Consider the following 20557-nt stretch of genomic DNA (forward strand, 5'->3'; position numbering starts at 1 on the left):
TCTACTGTGAATGTAGTTTAAAAATAGCAACAGACATAAGCAACATGACTGAAGAGCTTTGCTTTGTAGGAGAAATTTGCAAGGCAGGATTTAAAGTGACCTAATCTTAACATTGTATGAAATGGCATTTTTGTTGTAATTTTAAACTTTGCAAGTAGAATCTATAAATATATCTGAGGAAAAAAAATGCCAAGAAGGCTAAAGAAAAAAATGTTAGAAAAATACAAAAAAAGACCTTTCCATAGGCTCACAGAAATTAGAAATGGCAAAAGTCCTTAGGCCACCTTGTTCATCTCCCTGCCAGCATAGCTCATTCTCAAGTGTTTGTCTAGCTAATTTTAGATGACCAAGAACCTTGATTTCAGGCACTGCATTTGTAAAACCATTCTGTTTAATGAGCTTCCATAAGTTGTCAACCCTTCCAGCTCTTCAACCTAAATTTTCAACTTTCCATTAGGTTCCAAAGGTTTCCTTGGCTTCTCCCAGTGACAACATACCAGTATAGTACTAGAGGGAGAAGTTTCTCTTCCTTGTCAGTTCTACCTTTAAAATACCTAAGAAAGGTGAGATGAGACCTCATCAAAAACAAGATAGGTGTTCTCTAAAAAAAAATCATGGGGCTGGGCAAAGACAAATACCACTTGAGTTCACTTGTGTATGGGATCTAAAAATAAATAAATAAAACAAAACAAATGAACAAAACAGCAGTAGACTCACAGACACTGAGAAGTGTCTGATGGTTACCATGGGATATGGGTTGGGGTGGGTGAGTAAAATAGGTGAAGGGAATAAAGAGGCACAAACTCTCGATCATAAATTAGTCATAGGGATGAAAGTACAGCATAGAGAATATAGTCAATAGTTTTGTAACTTCTTTCCATGATGACAGATAGTAACTGCACTAGTTGGGGTGAGCATTTAATAATGTAGATAATGTAGATAGCTGTTGAATTACTATGTTGTACACTTGAAACAGTATAATATTGTGTATCAACTATAAGCCAATAAAAAATTATTTTAAAAAAATCACTGGGCTGGGACAGGAGCATTCAAGTCCTGATTCCTTTGTTTCCAGTATTACAAACAGTCCCAGAGGCTTAAGTACTATCTAAGTTACATTTTGTTTCCCACTGTCCAAAAAGTTCATTGAAAGACATAATAAGCACCTCCAGTTATTAAATGGTTAATACATGGTAGGCATTACATCAGGCGCTTTATAGACATTGACTGAGCTTTTAACAACCCCTGCACAGCAGTTATTCACCTCATTCTACATATGAGGAAACTGAGGCTTTTCTAGGATCTTATGGCCAGTTAAATACATTTTGGAGCCAATAGAAATATTGGCCAAGTCTCTCTGCTTTTACTGCTGCCCTGTTCCATTACTACGTCTTTCTCAGAGTGTTAGTCCTGGGCTCTCCAAGTCTAAGTAGAAGGTTTCTCCTGAAGACAGAATGTGAGAATAAGGCTGCAGCAGAGCACCACACTTCCCAAGAGATAAGCTGCCTCCAAGAGTTCTGGACACAGACTGGTAGAGAAGTAGCTAAGTGTTGCAGGTCCGTGTGTGCAGGCTGATTTTGAGGAAGGGATTGGTGAACTGAGTTAACTCACAGGAATGAGGAACCTATACTGAGATACTAGGGGAATAGCAGGGTATGGAGTGAGGTAGAAAGATAACAGCTTCCCTAACCAGGGAGGGGCAGGACAAAGGAGCAGCAGCAGTAGATTGCTGTACCATTCCATGGTGGCATCAGGGATCCTGGGTCCATCCAAGGCCTTGAATCCAGGTAAGAACAAACTTCTGGGACCACATATTTTAAGGAACCTGACCCAGAACTTCTCCCAGACCCAGACCTTAGGACTTATTCCTGCAGCTGACTCAATAACCCCAAATGCCCCACACTAACAAAGGGTGGCGAAATGCCATAGGACATTAAAGCTTTCACTAACCCCAGTGACAAGGGAGGGTCAGATCTGCCTGAAAGGTGGGTATGAATACCTATCTCCCTGCTATTTGACCTTGTACTTCAGCTTCTTGAACTTCCATGCTGACTAGATTCATCATAAATGTGCTTAGTTTTCTCCCTCATTTGCAAAGAAACGTTGAGAATCATCAAAGGAGACTGTCTAGCTACTGATTTGCAGCTGTGTGTCTACAGAGATAACACAAAGTGGAAATCTGGACACTTCAGGGCCCTGATTTCATTTTCCAGACAAAAGCTATGTTGATTACATTGGCAGTTCTTGAAACAACACAGCAGCTTTTCAAACTTGCAGCAGATTTTGACTTAAAGTTCATATGGGCTGTGTGTCCAACCTGAGGAATGAAGTGTTGGAACAAAGAGAATTGGGAGATTAATTAAGAATCTGCCCATTTGGGGAAATGATTTTATTTCCCTCACTTTTCAAGGAACAATAAATCTGTTTCTAAGAAGGGCATGAAGCAGAAAATTTGGAATCCCAACCCTTTGGCTTATAAGTTGGTACAACTTTTGTTAAGACACATAACCTTCCTGAGACTGTTAATGCAGCCGAAAAATGGCTACACTAATACCCAGTTCATATGCTTCAATGTATTTTAAAAAATAGCTTGCTTAGCACAGTGTTTGGTGCTTAACAAATGCTGGAGTCCTTCCTTTGATTAACTGGACAAAATACAGCAGCTTGTTTCGTGAAGCCGTAATATATTTTTATTGAAAGGTACCACGCCATCCTCGGGCCCTTGTTAGAAATTTTTAAATATTTTGCTTCCAGAGCAAAAAATCAGGGTAAAAGAAATGAAATACAGAATTGCTTTTGTAAAATTTCAACTAATTTTTGTCAACTAATATTCTTTAAGAAATAACTTGAATTTTTGAGCCATTTATCTATTAGGAAATATTTATAATGCTTCCACCTTCTCCTCTCTGAAAATGCCTACCAAGCTTCTTGTCAATGGAATTTATCCAGGTCCAAGGTCATCAATGTACCATGGAAAGCCGGTGGAACACACTGATTAAATGCATGCTTTGACGATGGACACACCTGGATTTGTCCCCACCTGTACACTTTGCAGCTGTGTGACCTGGGTAATTACACAGTCTCAGCCTCCAGTTCCTCATCTACAACATGGTTAGGTTATCATAGTATACATTTTATAGTATTATTTTGAAGAATAAATGAGATAATTAGCAGAGTACCTAGTAAGAAATCATGTCAGCTATAATTATTATTAATATGCAATTCATAACACATGTGACTGCTCCATAACATACAACATAAGAAGGGAATGTGAATTTAATGATACATTATTCTCAAAATTGCATAAGCAAAAAAGTATTTATCCAGGCAAGGAAAACCACACAGACTATGAACTTTGAACACAGATTCGTTATTTCTAGCATTTATCTCTTAGTTAATACAATGACAATGACATTTCTCCCTTACATGGAAGTCACATATAAATGACTGACATTTTTTACACCAAAAATAGACAATTTTTCCCATCTACTCAGGTAACTTTCTCTTATTTAGAGAAGTTTTCATTTCAGATTTAAAATCATAGATGAGTAGAAAGAGCAACTAAAAATAACAGCATTACAAAGAAATCTAAAACATGCTCTGATCTGGCAATTTAATCAAGCCAGGTTTTCAGAAATGTCTATCAAGTTTAACCTTGGGCTGAAGATAACACCCTCCACACCTAGGATTGCCTCAGCACCACATCCCTGTTGGCCGCTGCTATCAGGACTCTTATCTAGGAAACAAAGCCCAGGAATTTCCGGACCCAGAGTGGAAAGAGATTAACTCTTGCCCTGAAATAAATCACTTCCCAGTTTTCACTTCTAGACTTCTCTAACATTTTCCCTGCAGTCTTAGATGCGACTAGAACTATTCCCTGTCTGTAATAAAGATGATCAATTAGACTCTGATCTCAAATTAAAATGGGAACCTATTTTCGAATAGGTTAGAACCTCTTTATTGTGACCCAGGTACCATCATTTTTTTTAACATAGCTGACAATTACTTTTCTGATACCTAACATATCTTTGAAGAATGTCTTTAAAGCATGAGAAGAGATCCAGTGTAAATTAGATTGACATTAAGTAATGCAAGAGAAGTAGAAACACAAACCCACGTCCATTCGTGAAGTTGTTAAGCGAGAAGCTGTTATAAGACTGATTACCAGCATTTATCAGTAGTAAGAGTCTGACATATTCACTCATTCTTTTTCTCCTTAGGACATGTAAACAGTACATAGGCCAGGAACCTTCCAAGGCAGCAAAGAGTGATGGAAAAAGTGGTGGCTTCTTTGTCTCTACTCACACCCCAAGTGGGAAAGTCCTCTCTCTCCAGTGGACCACAGCGCTGTGGAATGGATATTTGTCATGCTTCCAGTTATCAAGCACGCTGCTCTTTACAGACAGCCTGTTGGTTTTTCTCTATCGCATTGTTACATTTAGGGAACAACTAATTCAGGACTCCTAGATTCCAAGTCATCGTAAAACCATTGTCTTGTGTAATAGAGCTCTGGAGTGAAGGAACTGCTTTTGCAGAATCCCTGACTGGCAGTTACACACTGGCTACTTCAACTCATCTAAAAGAGGAGGACTGATTGGCTTAGGGCAAAGCCCATAGTTAGCTCCAGATACTAAGAAAGTTCTTACTTCTGTTGAGTTGAACTGGTCCTCAGGATGTCCTCTCTCTTGTGTAAGTTCATACGTGACAGCAACAGGAGTTTCAATGTGAAGTGTAGAAATGTTCCCAAAGGTGGCCTTTGATGGGGAACCCCTTGATGGGGTTAGCTGTTACTTCAAACTCTCAGCAGGAGGGCAGGAACCAAACATGAAGGGGGCCTGAAAGGGGGCAATAGGGCCCCAACCCCAGGCCAAGGTTTTAGGGGAAATTTCTGGTTCCTGGTTGAGCCATCCCAGACTGCAAAATCGTAAGAACTAATAAATCAGCTAGTTTTTTAATAAGCTTTGGAGTGGTTGGCTATGTGGCAAGAGATTGCTGAAACATGGATATGTGTGCAAAGTTTTAAATAAAACTTCACAGACTAACTGAAACCCATTCCTAGGCTCTTACAGAGCTGTGAGAGCAAATCCCGGGCTGAGTGCTGCCAGGCCCCAATCTTACAAACTCAGGGCTACATTTCCCAATATTTTTCCAACCAGTGCTACTCTACAGAAAGGGATCCCACTTTCATGCCTCTCTCTTATCATTCCCTGTACTTGGAAGGCCATCTCCTACCAGAATCTCTTCTCACCAAAACCCTAACCACCCTACATTCCCTCTCCTCTAATAGGTCTTTCCTTCTCTTACCCAGTGACAGAGTCACCCCATCAATGATCAATCATATGTGGATTTGAGTTCAGAATGGCTTTTGCATGCCAGGATCTCTCCCTCCTTAGGCCCCCAACAGTATTTTGCAGTCTTTTCATGGCACTTTCCTTTTCCATTTTACCATAATGATACGTGTGCTTTCAAGATCCTCCTAGAAGTATACCAAGGCGCAGGGTTTCCTTCATGTCTGCATGCCCTCTAGTGCCAATTTCCAATCTTCCCTTCTAACCCCACCAGCACTGGCCTGGCTTGAATGAATGCTGCCGTAGGAATCAGTGTCAAAACAAGGACTTTGCATGTATCTGCTTCCCATGCCTGGAAAGCTGTGTCACAGCAGCATTCACATAAATCAGGCAGGTGGGTTAACATGACACCAGAGTTCTTGAAAAGAGCTGAGGGCCTGAGTCAAGTGGTTGAATCTAGTATACTATTTCCTAATGGAATGACCCCAAGCAGATTACTTAACCCCCACTATGTTACATTTTTTTCACCTATAAATTGGAGTTTTTCTGATCTCTAAGATAGTTTTGCTTTAAATGATATGTATGTCCAACACCTAACTTAGGGACTGTATGTTACACAGAATGTAAAATGTTGGGAATTAAATATCTGATGACTGACTCTATTGTTATAGAGTGGCTGCCAACCCACTCCTTACCTCTTACAATGTTGTGGAGTGGGACGTTTTTTGTGTGTGTGAAAAGCAAAGTTCTGAAATCACATACTGTTTAAATGTAAATTGAAGCATTCCTAAATATCAAGAAAAGCCTACTCTATCAATGGCTTATCTCCTTAGCTTCATTTTAAAACCTACATTCCTCTCAAATATTAAATTAGAACTAAGTTCATTAATCAATTCTATTTCTCCTGAGGTTGTTTATTTTGGGCCTCAATATTACATGAGAAAAAACAGCCTCTCTTTCCACAATAAGGATGGTTGCATCCTAAACTGCATGCCCGCACCACCAATGCAGCACAGTTACCAGACATTTACGTCCTTTTTTCTGTTTGCTTTGGAAAGACTGCATGGAAAGTAGAGTCTACGCCTCACTCAAGGAACTATGCCTCATTTTTCTTGGAAAAAAGAAGGTGATGACTGATTTATCCAAACATGGTTAAGACATCTGGTCTATTTTGTGGGGAGGCCCACAATCAAGGGTCATAGTTTTGTGACATAATAAAGTAAAAGAATTAACACTGAACATTGTAAGAAGCAGTACAATAGAAGGGGAGGGCATCTAAAAATCTCTATTTATAGTAAAGATGCTATTATTAGCAGAAGTTTTAATGCCAAGATTACAAAGCGTGTGTGTGCACACCTCAAAGGCTCAGCTGTATAAGTAACAGCTAATAAAACTCTGATTTGGTTCTTAAATATGTTCTCAGACACTCATAAAAATGTTTGGAAAATTAGTTATTCTGAGGTTGAAAATGATACATACAGCCCATGTGAATTCTGTCTGCAAACCCAGAGCGCAACCACTAGGATGAGCCAGGGAACTGTACCTTGCTGCAGTGGTCCCATGTCCTAGTGCAGATCTGTCACTTGCAAGGAACAGACATTAAGCTCGTAAAAGTGGATGAAGACAGCACCAAGCCTTTTCTGTGCTGAGGCTAAAACTATCTCATGTTTACTGATGATAGTGAATTGGAAAAGTGCTTCAACAATTGGTTCCTTTGTGTACTTGCACAACCCAGTTCCTTAAAGGACTTTTCTGCCTTCAACACTAAAAGAACCACAAAGCCCAAAGAAGGCTCCAGCCACAAGGGTCCTTAGAAGTTACCCAGTCTGGTGCCCAAACTTTATAGGTAGTGCATTGATGTCTAGACAATTAAATTACTTGCCTCGGACCATATAGCTACATGTGGCAAAACTTGAAGCACTTCTCATTTCAAGGGTTGGGTGACTGTAATTAAATTGTTGACAAAGTTACTTTCTCTAAATAATTGTTTATTGATCCATGAAAATAAATGAACTCCTGTGACCAGGCTTCTTCGTGGATATGCAGCCAAATGGGCCTATTGTCAGTCCATTAAGAGCACCATATGAACACAAGTTCCCAAGCTTAGCAAACAGGTTCTATTACTGAGCAAACCAACCTCTTAATTCATGCCCCAGGTTTTCCTCTGTCTTACATTTCTTGCTCATGAAAGACAGTACATAAGATTAGACCTGGGAAAATAACACAACCCCATGTTCTAAAAATGGTGGATAAGTAGCATCATGTTTCAACAGAGAGGACAGTGTGTTATGAAATTAGTTGTTATGGACTAAATTGTGTCCCCCAAAAGATGCTGATGTCTTAACCACCAGTACTTGTGAATGTTTTACTTGGAAGCAGGATCTTTGCAGATGATCCTGTTAAAATGGAATCATTAAGGTGGACCCTAACCCAATATGACCGGCGTCCTTATAGAAAGGAGAACATTGGACACCGACGCCCTGTCAGGAAGAACACCATATGAAGATGAAGGCAGAGACTGGGCAATGCTTCTACAAGCCAAGGAACACCAAAGATTGCCACCAAATGTCAGATGCTAGGAGACAAGCAAGGGGTAGATTTTTCCCTCACAGCCTCGTAAGGAACCAGACACCTTGATCTTGGGCTTTTGGTCTCCAGAACTGTGAGACAATACAATCTATTTTCTAAACCACCCAGTTCCCTGTACCTGAGGTTCTATGTACACAGAGGCTGGACAGAAACTTCAAGTCCACACCCAGCCTGGGGAGCCTGCCTAGCCTAATGGGAGAGGAGGAGTTGCACCTATCAAACAACAAAAAATTTTTCATTAAGCACCTACTATGTGTCAGACACCAGGCTGGGCATGGGACACAGCCATAAACAGAAAGACACAGTCTCTGTGACATGGAATTCAAGTCTCCCAGGGAAGATTAGACCTAAAAAAGTAATTACAGGTGTGATGCATGCCAGAGGCTGCCCTGGGAAAATTAGTCTGCGGCCAGGGGAGATTTCCATGAGAAAACCATGTTGCTGGAGAGACTGGACTGGGGGAGGAATTAGCATCCCAGCAATGAAAAATGTGTGGGAGGGTCGGTGTGCCTGTTTCAGGCAGGACCAGCTCAGAGGTCACACAATCTCCTTCTCTAAGGGAAGGGACAGCCTAGGTGGGCAGAAAGGGGAGAGTGGGGAGTTGGCTAATGGAAGAGCAAACATCCTCTGTGATACAGTCCTGGCCTCCAGCCACAGTCCGCCGTGGCCACTCGGGGTGAGGGTATCATGTTTACAGCAGTGGTATTAGCACAAGTGTCAGAGGAATCCTATGCTTCAAGACTCACATCATGAGTCACTTCCAAACTTCAGATATATTTAGATGTCTGGGCCTAATGGCATTCTGTTTTCTATTTTAAAATCCAGTCTAACAGGCTAAAAACAAAAATTCTGAATAAGCATGTATTACTTACTGTAGACCACACATTTTGATTGTTAGGTTCTTATGAGAAGGTATATCTGTGTGCTTGCTTATTTGTTTGAATATACCTAAAAACAGTTTGACAAATACTCCAACCTATATAAAAGGAAAGATACACAGAACACTTAATACTCATTAAATTGGTTTCTGAAAAGCGATCATAGCATTCTGCAAGGATTAATATTGTGATACTGACTTTCCCTTCCCTCTCTCAAAACAATCCTAGAACACAGACATTTGGGTCATTGGATTTCCCAAATAACTTTTAAGATTTTTTTGTTCTGCTTTTTGCATTATTAGTAATTACAATTAATATTTATTGAGTATTTGGTATGTGCCAAGAACTAAGCAAAGCTCTTAACATTCGTTTTTTTTCTAAATCCTTACAACAGCCCAGATAGTAGGACATTTATTATCCCCATTTTAAAGATGAGGAAACTGAGGCTTAGCATTGTTGAGTTACTTATCTTCAGTCACACAGAAACTAAGTGGTGGAGCCACTTACAACGACAGTGGTTTCCAATTTCATGACGAAACCAGAGTCTTCCTTAGGTTTCACCCTTTGCATCAACTACTTGGAGGAAACTGGAGGGGTCCTAATATCATTCTCATTTATCATCAGAGCACTGGATTTTCATCATATACTTGTAAGCATTGGTGCTCATGTTCACACCCAACTTCCTGAAGGATAAAAGAGCCCAGGGTTTTAACATCCTTGCCCACTGTAAGTCAAGGCCAGCCCAGGACAAGTCAGGACCAGAGTGCTCTCTCCCAAGTCCCATGCTTATCACACTGAGGTACACAAGGTTCGTACCCAGTTCTTCATGAGAGAAGATCACTCAACAGAACATCTCATGTATCCCAGTTCTGGCTAATTGATCTGGTTCAATTCAACAAGTATTTTTGGGGTTGTATAACAGGAATTGCTAGCAATATCTCAAAATACCTTCCTTTTAGTAACAGGATTCAGACGTTGTTTTAAACCAAGCACATTTCCTGGTCTCTGTTGTAGCCATCTGTGACCATGTCAGATGATCTAACCAGATTTAGTATAACTAGAAGCAGTAGTGTTGCATGGTTTATTTCAAAGATTCTTGAATAGAGAGGGGATACCTATTTTTCCCTTCATCCTCCTTTCTGTCCTAGAGTATGGTTCAATGGCTGGTGCTCCAGCAGCCATCTGCAACCACAAGGTGACCTTGGGAATGATAGTCAATCACAGCACAGTGAAAAGATAGAACAATCCTGGACATCAGCATTGTAGATCCACCATATCAGCCCTGAGCTGTATATTCACATTTTTTAATAAGGAAAATATATTTAAGTTTATTTTTCACATTTCAGTTATGTGCAGCCAAATTATCTGAGAGAAACACCTACTCTCTGTCACACATTAGGTTAGAAACAAATCTCCCTCCACCTTCCCCACCCCCAATATGCACATACAATAAAATAAACAGTTTGGGTATTTGGGAAATGCCTGCTCTAATGAAACAATCACAAATAGATCACACCAACTACAAATGTTTCTTCTATATATTTTCCAGAAATGCTTCAGAGGATCCCAAAATTCTGTGAAACATTCTCAAATCCATGACCTTATAATAGAATCTTCTCCCACAAGAGGGATTTTTTTTATTCTACAAGATGAGGTCTAGTTTCCCACGGCTTACAGCATTGAAAGACCATTAAACTGAAAATAATTACCTCAAAACCAGTAGAGCATTTTTCCTGCTCCATCCTACCTGTTAAAAAGTAAAGTTCTAGAAGGCATACCTATATTTTCACTTTACTTTTCCTCAGGAAGCCTGTTGATAGTAAGTGAAAAGTCTGTGAACTTGATAAGTTTAAAGAATGCTTATAAATTCAAATAAAGCCCTTTTGTGGTTTCCTGAGATATATTTGGGTCTGAGACTATAAAAAACAATTCTTTTTTAGACATTGACACATATATTAAATCGACTCTTTTACCAGAATATAATAGAAGTTCTCGACTCATTTCGCCAAGTGTAGGCATTCCTCTGTCTAAAGACCATAACTGATGAATAATAATAGTACATTCTGACTAAAGGACAGTTTGACAAAATATGTCCAGTAGGCATTTAGACAGAAGAAGACAAAATAATTGCTTATATTGAATAGTTTTTCTTCTAAGATTTGTCTTTGGGGAAGCAAGAGTCAGATGGCCTTTTAAGCTTCAACTGTAGAAAATCAAGAACACCCAGGGCTAAGGGGGTGCCTGGAGCTGCAGCCAGGACTTGCAAGTGGGCTGGTCGGCTCTGTTTCCATGGCTCTTCAGTAGGGCCAGTCTTGGGTAACCTCTGAGGGTTTCCATCCACCGCCCACCTCAGCCAGCACCCCCACAGTGCACATCAGGCCCCGAGAACCCTCCTGCCTGTTCCTTATGTCTAAGGCAGCACACTTTACCTGCCTGTGAGATGGTTTTGTCTCTGTGGTAGGTAATAGTTGCTGGTTTGAGTCATTTGTAAATAATTTTCAGCACTAAATCTCTTATCTTTTCCCTTTATTCCATTTTGAACAAATGGGTTGGAGGCCCAAGTCTGGGGAGATGGAAATGGCTCTGAATTCAGCTGGGGCTCTGTTTACTGCCCTGGCAGCCTCAGCCTATAAACTACAGCTCAAATGGGAGAAGAATCACTAACTGCACCAAGACAGCTCTTAAAGGTTAAGGCAGGAACAGGACAACCATGCACCAGAGATTCCCAAACAGAGTGGCTCTGATCTGAACAGCACCTGCTCTGGCAGGTCCTTGCCCCACGTGGAGAGGGAGAAGGCAAGACAGGGTGGGGCTTTGCCTTGTGATGGACGTGAGGTCCTTCACTCTCCTCCAAAAGCTCAAACTGAAAAATATGCACTTCCCTTGGAGTGATTTTGAAGCAGTAATGCAGAGGACCTGTGATTAAACTTTAGCATCCTAACCTACCTCTAAGATAGCCTGGGATAAGCTCCATGCCTTCAGAAGCAGTGATCAAGTCTTCCATCTCCCTCTCTTACCAGGAGAACAACATTAATTAAGTCTGTGCTGAGAGGAGTCAGAGATTGTTGTTAGGAAAAGGAGAAATGCAGTAAGAATTGTGTCTACATCCCCAAATTCATATGTTGGAGGTCTAGCCCACAGTTCATCAGAATGCCACCTGGTTTGGAAATAGTGTTGTTGTAGATGTAATCAATCAAGATTAAGTCATATGGGAGTAGGGTGGGCCCTGATGCAAGATGACTGGTGTCCTTATAAAGGGGAGATTTGGATACTGACACATGCGAAGAATGATTACAGAGACTGGGGGGATGCCTCTAACAAGTCAAAGAACATCGCATGTTGCCAGCAAATACCAAGCCTGGAGAAGATGCTCCCTCCCTACCCTCTGAAGGAGCCAGACCTGCTGACACCTTGATCTCGGGCTTCTAGTCCCCAGAACTGTGAGACAATACATTTATGGTGCTTCAACTACCTAGTCTGTGGTGCTTTGTTATGGCAGCCTTAGGACACTACATGGAAGGTGTCTACCTAACAAGAGACCAGGCCCTGAACAACCCAGAGCAGCAAAGTCTGTCTAGAACCCAGAGCCACCAGGCCCATCTCTGTGTCCCAAGAGAGTAACAGTGAAGGCCTGTATTTCACTCAAACCCTTAACCATATATCTTCTGCTGATGGATTTTGGGAATGTTCTCTCATCATGCTCCTATAGGGAAGAATGAGGCACCCCTGGTGTCTGGGTAGATAGAGTCCCTAGAAGCTAATGACCCAGCACAGAGCCTTTGGGCTGGCTAAGGTTTCAGCTGCTCGCAGGTCATCTCAATGAGTGGCCTGTCCTGTACACTGCAGACTTCCTAGGACCTCAGCAGATCCCAGTAAGCACTTTTCTTTCCAAGGCACACCTAAGAGCTCTTGCTCTACAGAAATTCTCTGCCACATGTAAATCCCATCGTGTCTGTTAACGCCCTCCTCCTGAGAAGCTGGAGATTTCCCATGTCGCCTTCCTGCTTTTCCCGCAGATGAGCACCCACACAATGGAGGAAGCAACACCCTTGAAGCTCTGCTGGCTTCTCAAGAAGCTCTTCCCATTCTCAGGGAGGCTGGCTTAGAAAATGCACAGCCCTCCCATCACCAGGAATTAATTGGTCAGCTGTGCTGAATCTTGAGTCAGATAAAATCAGCCTGCTCAGAACTGACGGTGTTGGCAACCAGGGAAAAACAGAATGCTAAGGTTCAGAGAAGAAGTGGCTGCAGTATTCCTTCCAGCCTGAAGCACAGGCCCTCCTTTTACTCAGTGAAAGCCACTGAGTTTAGCTGAGGCTCTGAGCCTGGTTTTGTGGTCAGGGAGGTGGGGCTGACACTGTGACCCCAAGAGATCATGGGGGCGACATGGGATGGGGGTATGGCTAACTCTGAGCTCTCCTTTATTTCACAGCAACCGCTTGAGCTGGACTACCTCGTTCCTCCCTGTGTTACCAAGAAGCATACTGCAGCTGGGAGAGGCTGGGGACCCTCATGTTTGTACTATGAAGTTGGAATTCCAGTCTCAACCCAGGCCAGGCTTGGGCTGCAGAGCCCATGCCTCTGTCATAAAATAGGACAGTGACCTGGCCCCTATCAATGGTGGCATTCATCTTAGTGTCATCAGCCCCATGCTGACCAAACAGGAGAACTTCTAGTAGAAAAGTCTACAGTAAAGAAGACAGACCACCAGAGGTTGAAGGCCACCGCTGTACATCTCAGAAACAGTATCTGTTCCCCCCACAAACCAGCCCTGCTGTTCTGGCATCTGGAATACCAGCACAGGGACAGATGCTGCCAAGCCCCACCCAGAGGAGACCTGCCCTGAAACATTCTAAGGAGAGTCATTTCTGTGAGGAAAAGCCATGGACCACTAAGCCTGTCACACAAACAGACTTGATAAACTTACATTTCTAATGAAATAGCCAAAATACTGCTTATAGATTAGTCCTCTCTTGCTATTTCCATATGTTAGATAAATGCATAGGCTTTGGAGTCAACGTGTGAGGATTCGGGTGTCCTCAATAATAATAGCTAACATTTCTAAGGCATTTAAAATATGCTGGGTTCTTAAATATCAAACAACCCTACAAGGAGGTATTTTATCTGCATCATTTCCATGGAAAAGGAGACCCCAGCGAGGTCACTGACACTCCTGTGCTGCCCTCCTGGAGACGCCCATCCCAGCAAGTGAGCACGTCTCAGGAACCCAGCTTTCCAGCATGACTGGGAGGACAAGACGCCCGAGCCCTCCTTGCTCTCAGCCTGCTGCCAATCTCCAGTCTCCTTAGGAAGAAGCCCGAGCAAGCCGCCAACACTGGCCCTTCTTCTGTTCTGGGCCTTAAGGGGAAAACTAATTATGTTTTCCTCTTTCTTTAGATTTGATTTCCTTCCCTATCGGAGTGTTGAAGACTTAAGGGGCAGATAATAGGGTGTAGACTTAAGGGAAAGAGACTACAGTTATGCCTGGGTACCATGAGTGTTGTAGGACTTGGGCCTACCAGCGGCTTTCGTGAAGGATGCCTCTGTATGGCCTGCCTGATTGACCCTCACCTGCACCACCCATCAGGGCAAAGTCTGCAGGAGAAGGCGCTTGCCTGGCCCCACATTCTTTGCACAGAACTCTCTTAGGGACCTTCAAAAACCTTTGGAAAACTACTTTTCTCTTCTGTGTTGAAGAAGATGCCATCTATCCAGCATCTACCATGAAAATGCTTTTTGATCAATTAATACTGAAACCTAAGATGAGAATTATAAATTAATAATAATGCTTCACCAACCCTGATATTACTAAAAAGATTTTCATTTAACTTATTCCAGAGACTGATTTATATAATAGATAAATATTATCATTTCAATATCCTCTTCAGAGAAGGGATGCCTTTTCTGAAATGTTAAGAGACTTTATTTGTAAATAATGCAGTTTATAATAAAAAGTAATTATCAGCCAGTGTTCATTTTCTTAATAGGCATAAAAATGCTATGCCCATATTCACTAGTTTCACATATGAACATAAGATAAGAAATTTGAAATTCTGAGTTTTGAATTATTTGAGTAATAGAAAAGCTGCTGAGTTATTTAGGAAGATTCATTTTAAATTACTTAATATTAACTATTAGGATCTCCTCTTTCCCTAGACAAGTTAGGGATCATCCATTTATTTGACAGCCAATCTCATACATCTTTGTGATATTTATATTAATGTCCCTGAGAAGCTATAAAATTTTGAAATAGCTTCTTAAAGAAAAACAAAATGATCTTCATTATATTTGAGTATATCTCCATTATTTAAGCAGAGTTGTTATATTATGATATCATGGTATTAATTTATGTTATCACAAAATGCAATCAACTAGAATATGGCATTCACCAATCATGCATAGAAAGCAGAGGTTTACCCATAGACTATTCTAGCAATGATACTTGTTATTGATCTTTCTTCTATTTGATAGTCACAAAGATTCTTTTGTAACTAAGTCACCCTGGGATAAAATATTTAAACCAATGGCCAGAGTTTACACACTCTGCCATTAATCATCTGAAACACCACAACTTATTTCGTTACAAACTGACCACCTGCAGTTCATTTTCTATATGGTTTGACCCATTAAGTGATGCCTGCCAAACTTCTCTAGCACTTCTGTGCATTGGAGGAATCCTTCTACTGTGGTACTGCCCAGGTCTTTGTTGTGTTTACAAGTTTCTAAGGGTGCTGTTTGGCTTTATGTTATGTTGCTATCAAATGATTCTAAGATACTAAAGTAACTATAAACAGAAACTAAACATTTATTGCTATGGTTCTGATGGCAAGTAATTTAACATTGCCTTGAGTTTACTCAGAGTCTACCTTAAAAACTTTAAATACATAAATTGTGGTTGGCCAAAAGGAAGAAAGTTACTTCATAGTATATTCTTATGAAAGTATTATGCCATCAAGTTTGATGTACCAAATGAAATAAGGAGACTGGGAATTTATTAAGTGTTAGCTATGGAAGCATTTCCTTTACTCAGTTTTCAGTCTGTGGAACCAGACTGCCAGAACCTTCTTCCAAGGATCCATGTCTCAGGTAAGAGGGCCCATCCACTGCTCACACTTTCTCACTGGGTGCCCAGCCCCTCAGCATTGGTCTCTCTCACATCCAATTCCTGTGTCACACCTCTCCCCTGCCTCCAAAGCTGAGGAGAGTGCAAGAGCCATCCACGTGCCTACGTCCCCATGTGGAGTCTCCAGTTCTAGCCTCACAGAAAGTTACTGAATGCCACCCACACAGAGATGACACAAATGTGCCACCAGCCGTGTGGGTCCCTGCTTGAATAATATCAGCATATCAGACCCAGAACAAATAAGATTAGTTTATATATTGAGTGCTCACGAGGTGCTAAGCCCTGTAAGTGGTGGTCTTACATGCCTTGCCTTCCAGTTTACAGATTTGGAAACCAGAAGGGGTAAAGTAAGTCACGAACTTGAAGCAGGTGTCTGTTTAAGTACTGCCTCCATGCAGAAACCTGGGGACCACTCTTTTCCCTTGGAGATTGTGCTCAGTGGACATGGCACTGGGCGAGTAAGGAGGGCTGCTGCCCACTGTCCTTAAGCCCTACTCTGACTTCAAAGGACCTGGAGGACTCCATGGATTCCCCATGCTCCTTTCGGCTCTGCCACAGTCACCACAGCTAGTAAGTTAATCAAAATGAAAACTAACTTCTGCTTGAACTGGTAAGAAAACAAACTAAAATAATAACCAACCTTCAGTAGCACTTTAGTTTACAGAGTGTGAGGAGCTCTGAGGACTTGCCCACAGGCACGCCCTTGGGGGAGCTGGGTTCCACATCCCAGCTTCCACATCTCAGACTCCGCATCCCACGTTCTTGCCATGGTGCCCCCAAAGCTTCTCCCCTCAGCTCACCCATTCTACAGACCAGGAATGTGTTTGCAGCATGAATGTTGCCAACAGCTTGAAAAATTACAATCACAAGAATATGAGCAATTAATGTCATTCAAGTTAGAAACCACAGAGCCATAGTAAACTCACTGTCCCATTTGGGGACCGAGTCCCTTACTCTCTCCCCCTCCACCTCAGTGCTCTGAACATTCTTGTCATGTTCTTTGATCTGGGACTTCTCATCCTAATGGTCACCCCATACCATCCAGACCAGTCTTGGGAGCCACTGGTAGCCACTCTCCTGCTTGCCTCCATAGTTCACAAATGTCACTCCTTATTTCTAAAAACAAACTGATCATAATTGTCCTCCGCCCAACACTGTCCAGTGGTCCCTCAGGACTTTAAGGATCAAGTCCCAAGTCCTGTGCATGGCCCACAGGCTCTTGAACCTGAAGGCAATTGTCCAAACAACCTCTCAAAGCCAGAATATTTCAGCCCATCACCCCACAAGAAAAATAAGTTATCTCACCTTCCCCATAGCAACCAAGACTCGAAATTATTTAGCTCAGGTCCTCCCTTTCTTCACCATCTTTGTCATATTTTCTACACCATTAAACAATATTCCACATTTAAATAAAAGCTAAAGGTATCTTCCCTTTTAAAAGCCTAATAATAAAACCTAAATTTTTAATTGCCCATTCCCTACAAAAAATGGCAAGGGGGAAAAAAGCATACATTTTACCTGTAATTTCCAGAACATATGTAGGAAGTCCTCAGTTGCTTCCAGAATGCTAGGGTTTGAAAGAATCAGATCAGAGGGCCTGGCATCACAGGGAGCCTATTGATCATATGCTGCCTAGGGGTAAACCTGGCTTCTGTTTGTGCTGGTCAAAAGGAAGGCAATGTTTGTATTGTCACCTGGATTACCTGTAGCAACAGCAGACACTTCATATAACTGCCAATCCACACACTGGAAAACAAATAGAGCTAGTCTGGGATGCATGGCTGTTAGGATATATCAGTGGGTGGATTCCTCTTAGTCTGATAAAGAAACACACACACACCAAAGCACATAAAACTGCTTTTTCTTGTCTTTCCAGTTGCCTATAATAACCAACAAAATTACCTAAATAAAATTAAATTTTATTAAATGACATACAAAATAAGCTAGTTTGTTCTTTTTCTAATCAATAGATCCCTTGGGGCATATAAATATGACATAACATATGAGCTTTTTATCTTATTTTAAAGTTGATATTTTGAATATCTATCTTGAAAAGTATGGTTTAATTTAGTTCAACACCATGAAGTAGAGGTCAAGTCCCCATAACAAGGTAAAATTGGTTAAATCCAACAGACATTTGTTAAGTGCCTGCTTCATTTTTGACATGGGCCTGTCTAAAAAAAGCCCCCCTGAATTCTAAGAGTTCACAAGCCAGGCATCTTTGGTGATAGATGATCATCAGTGTGCACATGTTAGCTCTACCATTCACTTATTCTCTCAATAACCTTCTAAGCACCTATTCAGGCCAGCCAGAGGCTCTGAGCCATGCCAGGAGCACATGGGAGCCCCAGAGGGCGATAAATGTAGCAAATAGTTGTCATCATCCTTACCTTCATTTTAGTCACAAGAACCCCTGGTTGAGGTATTGTATGGTTTTGTGGGATTTTTTACAGCTGTGCTGAAGTATAATGAATATACAAAGAACTGCATATATTTAACGTGGTTCCCTGACTTTGGACATATACCAACACACATGATTCCATCACCACCATCAAGGTGATATCATCCAACACCTCCCAAACTTTCCTCATGTCCCTTTGTTTCTGTTTTTGTGTTTGTATTTGTTTTCAGTAGAGATAATTAATGAGATCTACCCAATGAAATTTTGAGGTGCACAACACCATATTTTTCACTGCAGGCTCTGTGTTATACAGCAAAGCTCTAGAACTTACTCTTCCTGCATAACTACAAACTTTTAAGTATTGGTGATATACAATCTAATATTGGTTTCAAGTATACAACACAGTGGTTCAACAGTTATCCATTTATTAAATACCCACCCCAACTAGTGCAGTTAGTATCTGTAAACATAGGAAGATGTTACAAAATCATTGATTATATCATCGAGGCAGTACTACCATCCCATAATCAACTTACATCATTATTGAAAATTTGTGCCACTTTATCCCCCTCACACTCCTCATGCACTTACCCCAACCCCTACCCCATGGTAACAACCAGTCACTTCTCAGTGTCTATGAGTCTAGTGCAGTTTTATTTATTTTGTTTTGTTTTTAAATTCTACAAAGTTAAATCATATGGTATTTGTCTTCTCCACATGGCTAATTCACTTAGCATAATATACTCGGGGTCTATCCATGTTGTCACCAATGGCAGGATTACTTTCCTTTTTATGTCTGAACAATATTCCATTGTGTATATATACCACATCTTCTTTATCCTGGGACTAAACCTAACCAAAAAGGTGAAAGACCTGTACTCTGATAACTATAAGACACTCAGAGAGAAATTAAAGAAGACACAAATAAATGGAGATCTATCCCACCATGTTCATGGATAGGAAGAATTAATATTGTCAAAATGGCCATCTTGCCCAAAGCAATTTACAGGTTCAATGCAATCCCTATCAAAATACCAATAGCAGTTTTCAATGAACTAGAAGAAATAGTTCTAAAATTCATATGGAACCACAGAGGACCACAAATAACCAGATCAATCCTGAGAAAGAAGAACAAAGCTGGGGATATTACACTCCCTGACTTCAAGCTACATTACAAAGCTATGGGAATCAAAACACTATGGTACTTGCACAAGAACAGACCCATAATGGATCAGAATAGAGAGCCCAGAGTTAAGGTCACACATATCTGGTCAATTAATATATGATAAAGAGCCATGAATATACAATAAGGAAAACACAGTCTTCAATAGCTGGTGTTGGGAAAAACTGGACAGCTACATGAGAGAATGAAACTGGATTACTGTCCAACTCAATATGCAAAAGTAAACTCAAAATGGATCAAAGACCTAAATGTGAGACATGAAACAATAAACTAAAATTGGAAATACCATTCAACCCAGTAATTCCACCTCTAGGAATTTACTTTCAGTCTTTGTGTGTCTTTGGGTCTGAAATGAGTCTCTTCTAGGCAGTGTATACATGGGTCTTGTTTCTTTATCCATTCTGCCACTCTATGTCTTTTGATTGGTGCATTCAATCCATTTACATTTAAGTTAATTATTGATAGGTATGTACTTATTGCCATTTTAGTAGTTGTGTTTCTGGTTGTTTTTATAGTTCCTCTGTGTTCCTTTCTTCCTGTCTTACACTCTTTTCTTATTATTTGATAGTTTTCTTTAGTGTTGTGATTTGATTTCTCTTTTTTCAATTTTTTGTGTATCTATTATGGGCTTTAGGTTTGTGGTTACCATAAGGTTCATGGATGGTTTCCTAAGTATGTGACATTCTATATTAAGGTGGTGATTGCTCTATTTCAAACACAATCTAAAAGTACTCCTTTTTTACTCTTCCTCCTCCACACTTTGTGTATTAGATGTTAAAATCTGCATATTTTTGTGTATCCCTTGATTGATTTTTTTTTGCATAGTTGGTTTTACCACTTTTGTTTTGTTTTGTTTTGTTTGACTTTCCTACTTGCTTGGTAAGTAATGAGTCTACTACCTTTCCTCTTGGTGAAAACTATTTAGGATTAAGAATATTTCCACCTACAGAAGTGCCGTTAACATATCCTGTATTGCCAGTTTAGTGGTAGTAAATTCCTTTAGCCTTCATTTATCTTGGATATGTTCACTTTCTCCTTCAATTTTGAATGATAATCTTGCTGGCTAGACTCGGTTGAAGGTCCTTCTGATTCAAT

The 20557-nt window shown here is 40.8% G+C and overlaps 1 protein-coding gene across 1 annotated transcript in view; it reads right to left on the reverse strand.

Moving 5' to 3' along the window:
• The window catches only part of RP1 (RP1 axonemal microtubule associated), a 370859-nt gene extending 353327 nt beyond the window's left edge, over positions 1-17532 (reverse strand). Inside the window, exon 1 of the mRNA XM_036999525.2 lies at positions 17397-17532. Within this exon, the coding sequence (XP_036855420.2) occupies positions 17397-17414 (18 nt within the window). The 5' untranslated portion in view covers positions 17415-17532. The remainder of the gene's footprint in view (positions 1-17396) is intronic.
• Positions 17533-20557: the final 3025 nt, after the last annotated feature.

This window comes from Manis javanica, chromosome 2 (genome assembly GCF_040802235.1).
Source record: "Manis javanica isolate MJ-LG chromosome 2, MJ_LKY, whole genome shotgun sequence".
In the NCBI taxonomy this organism is placed as follows: Eukaryota; Metazoa; Chordata; class Mammalia; order Pholidota; family Manidae; genus Manis; species Manis javanica.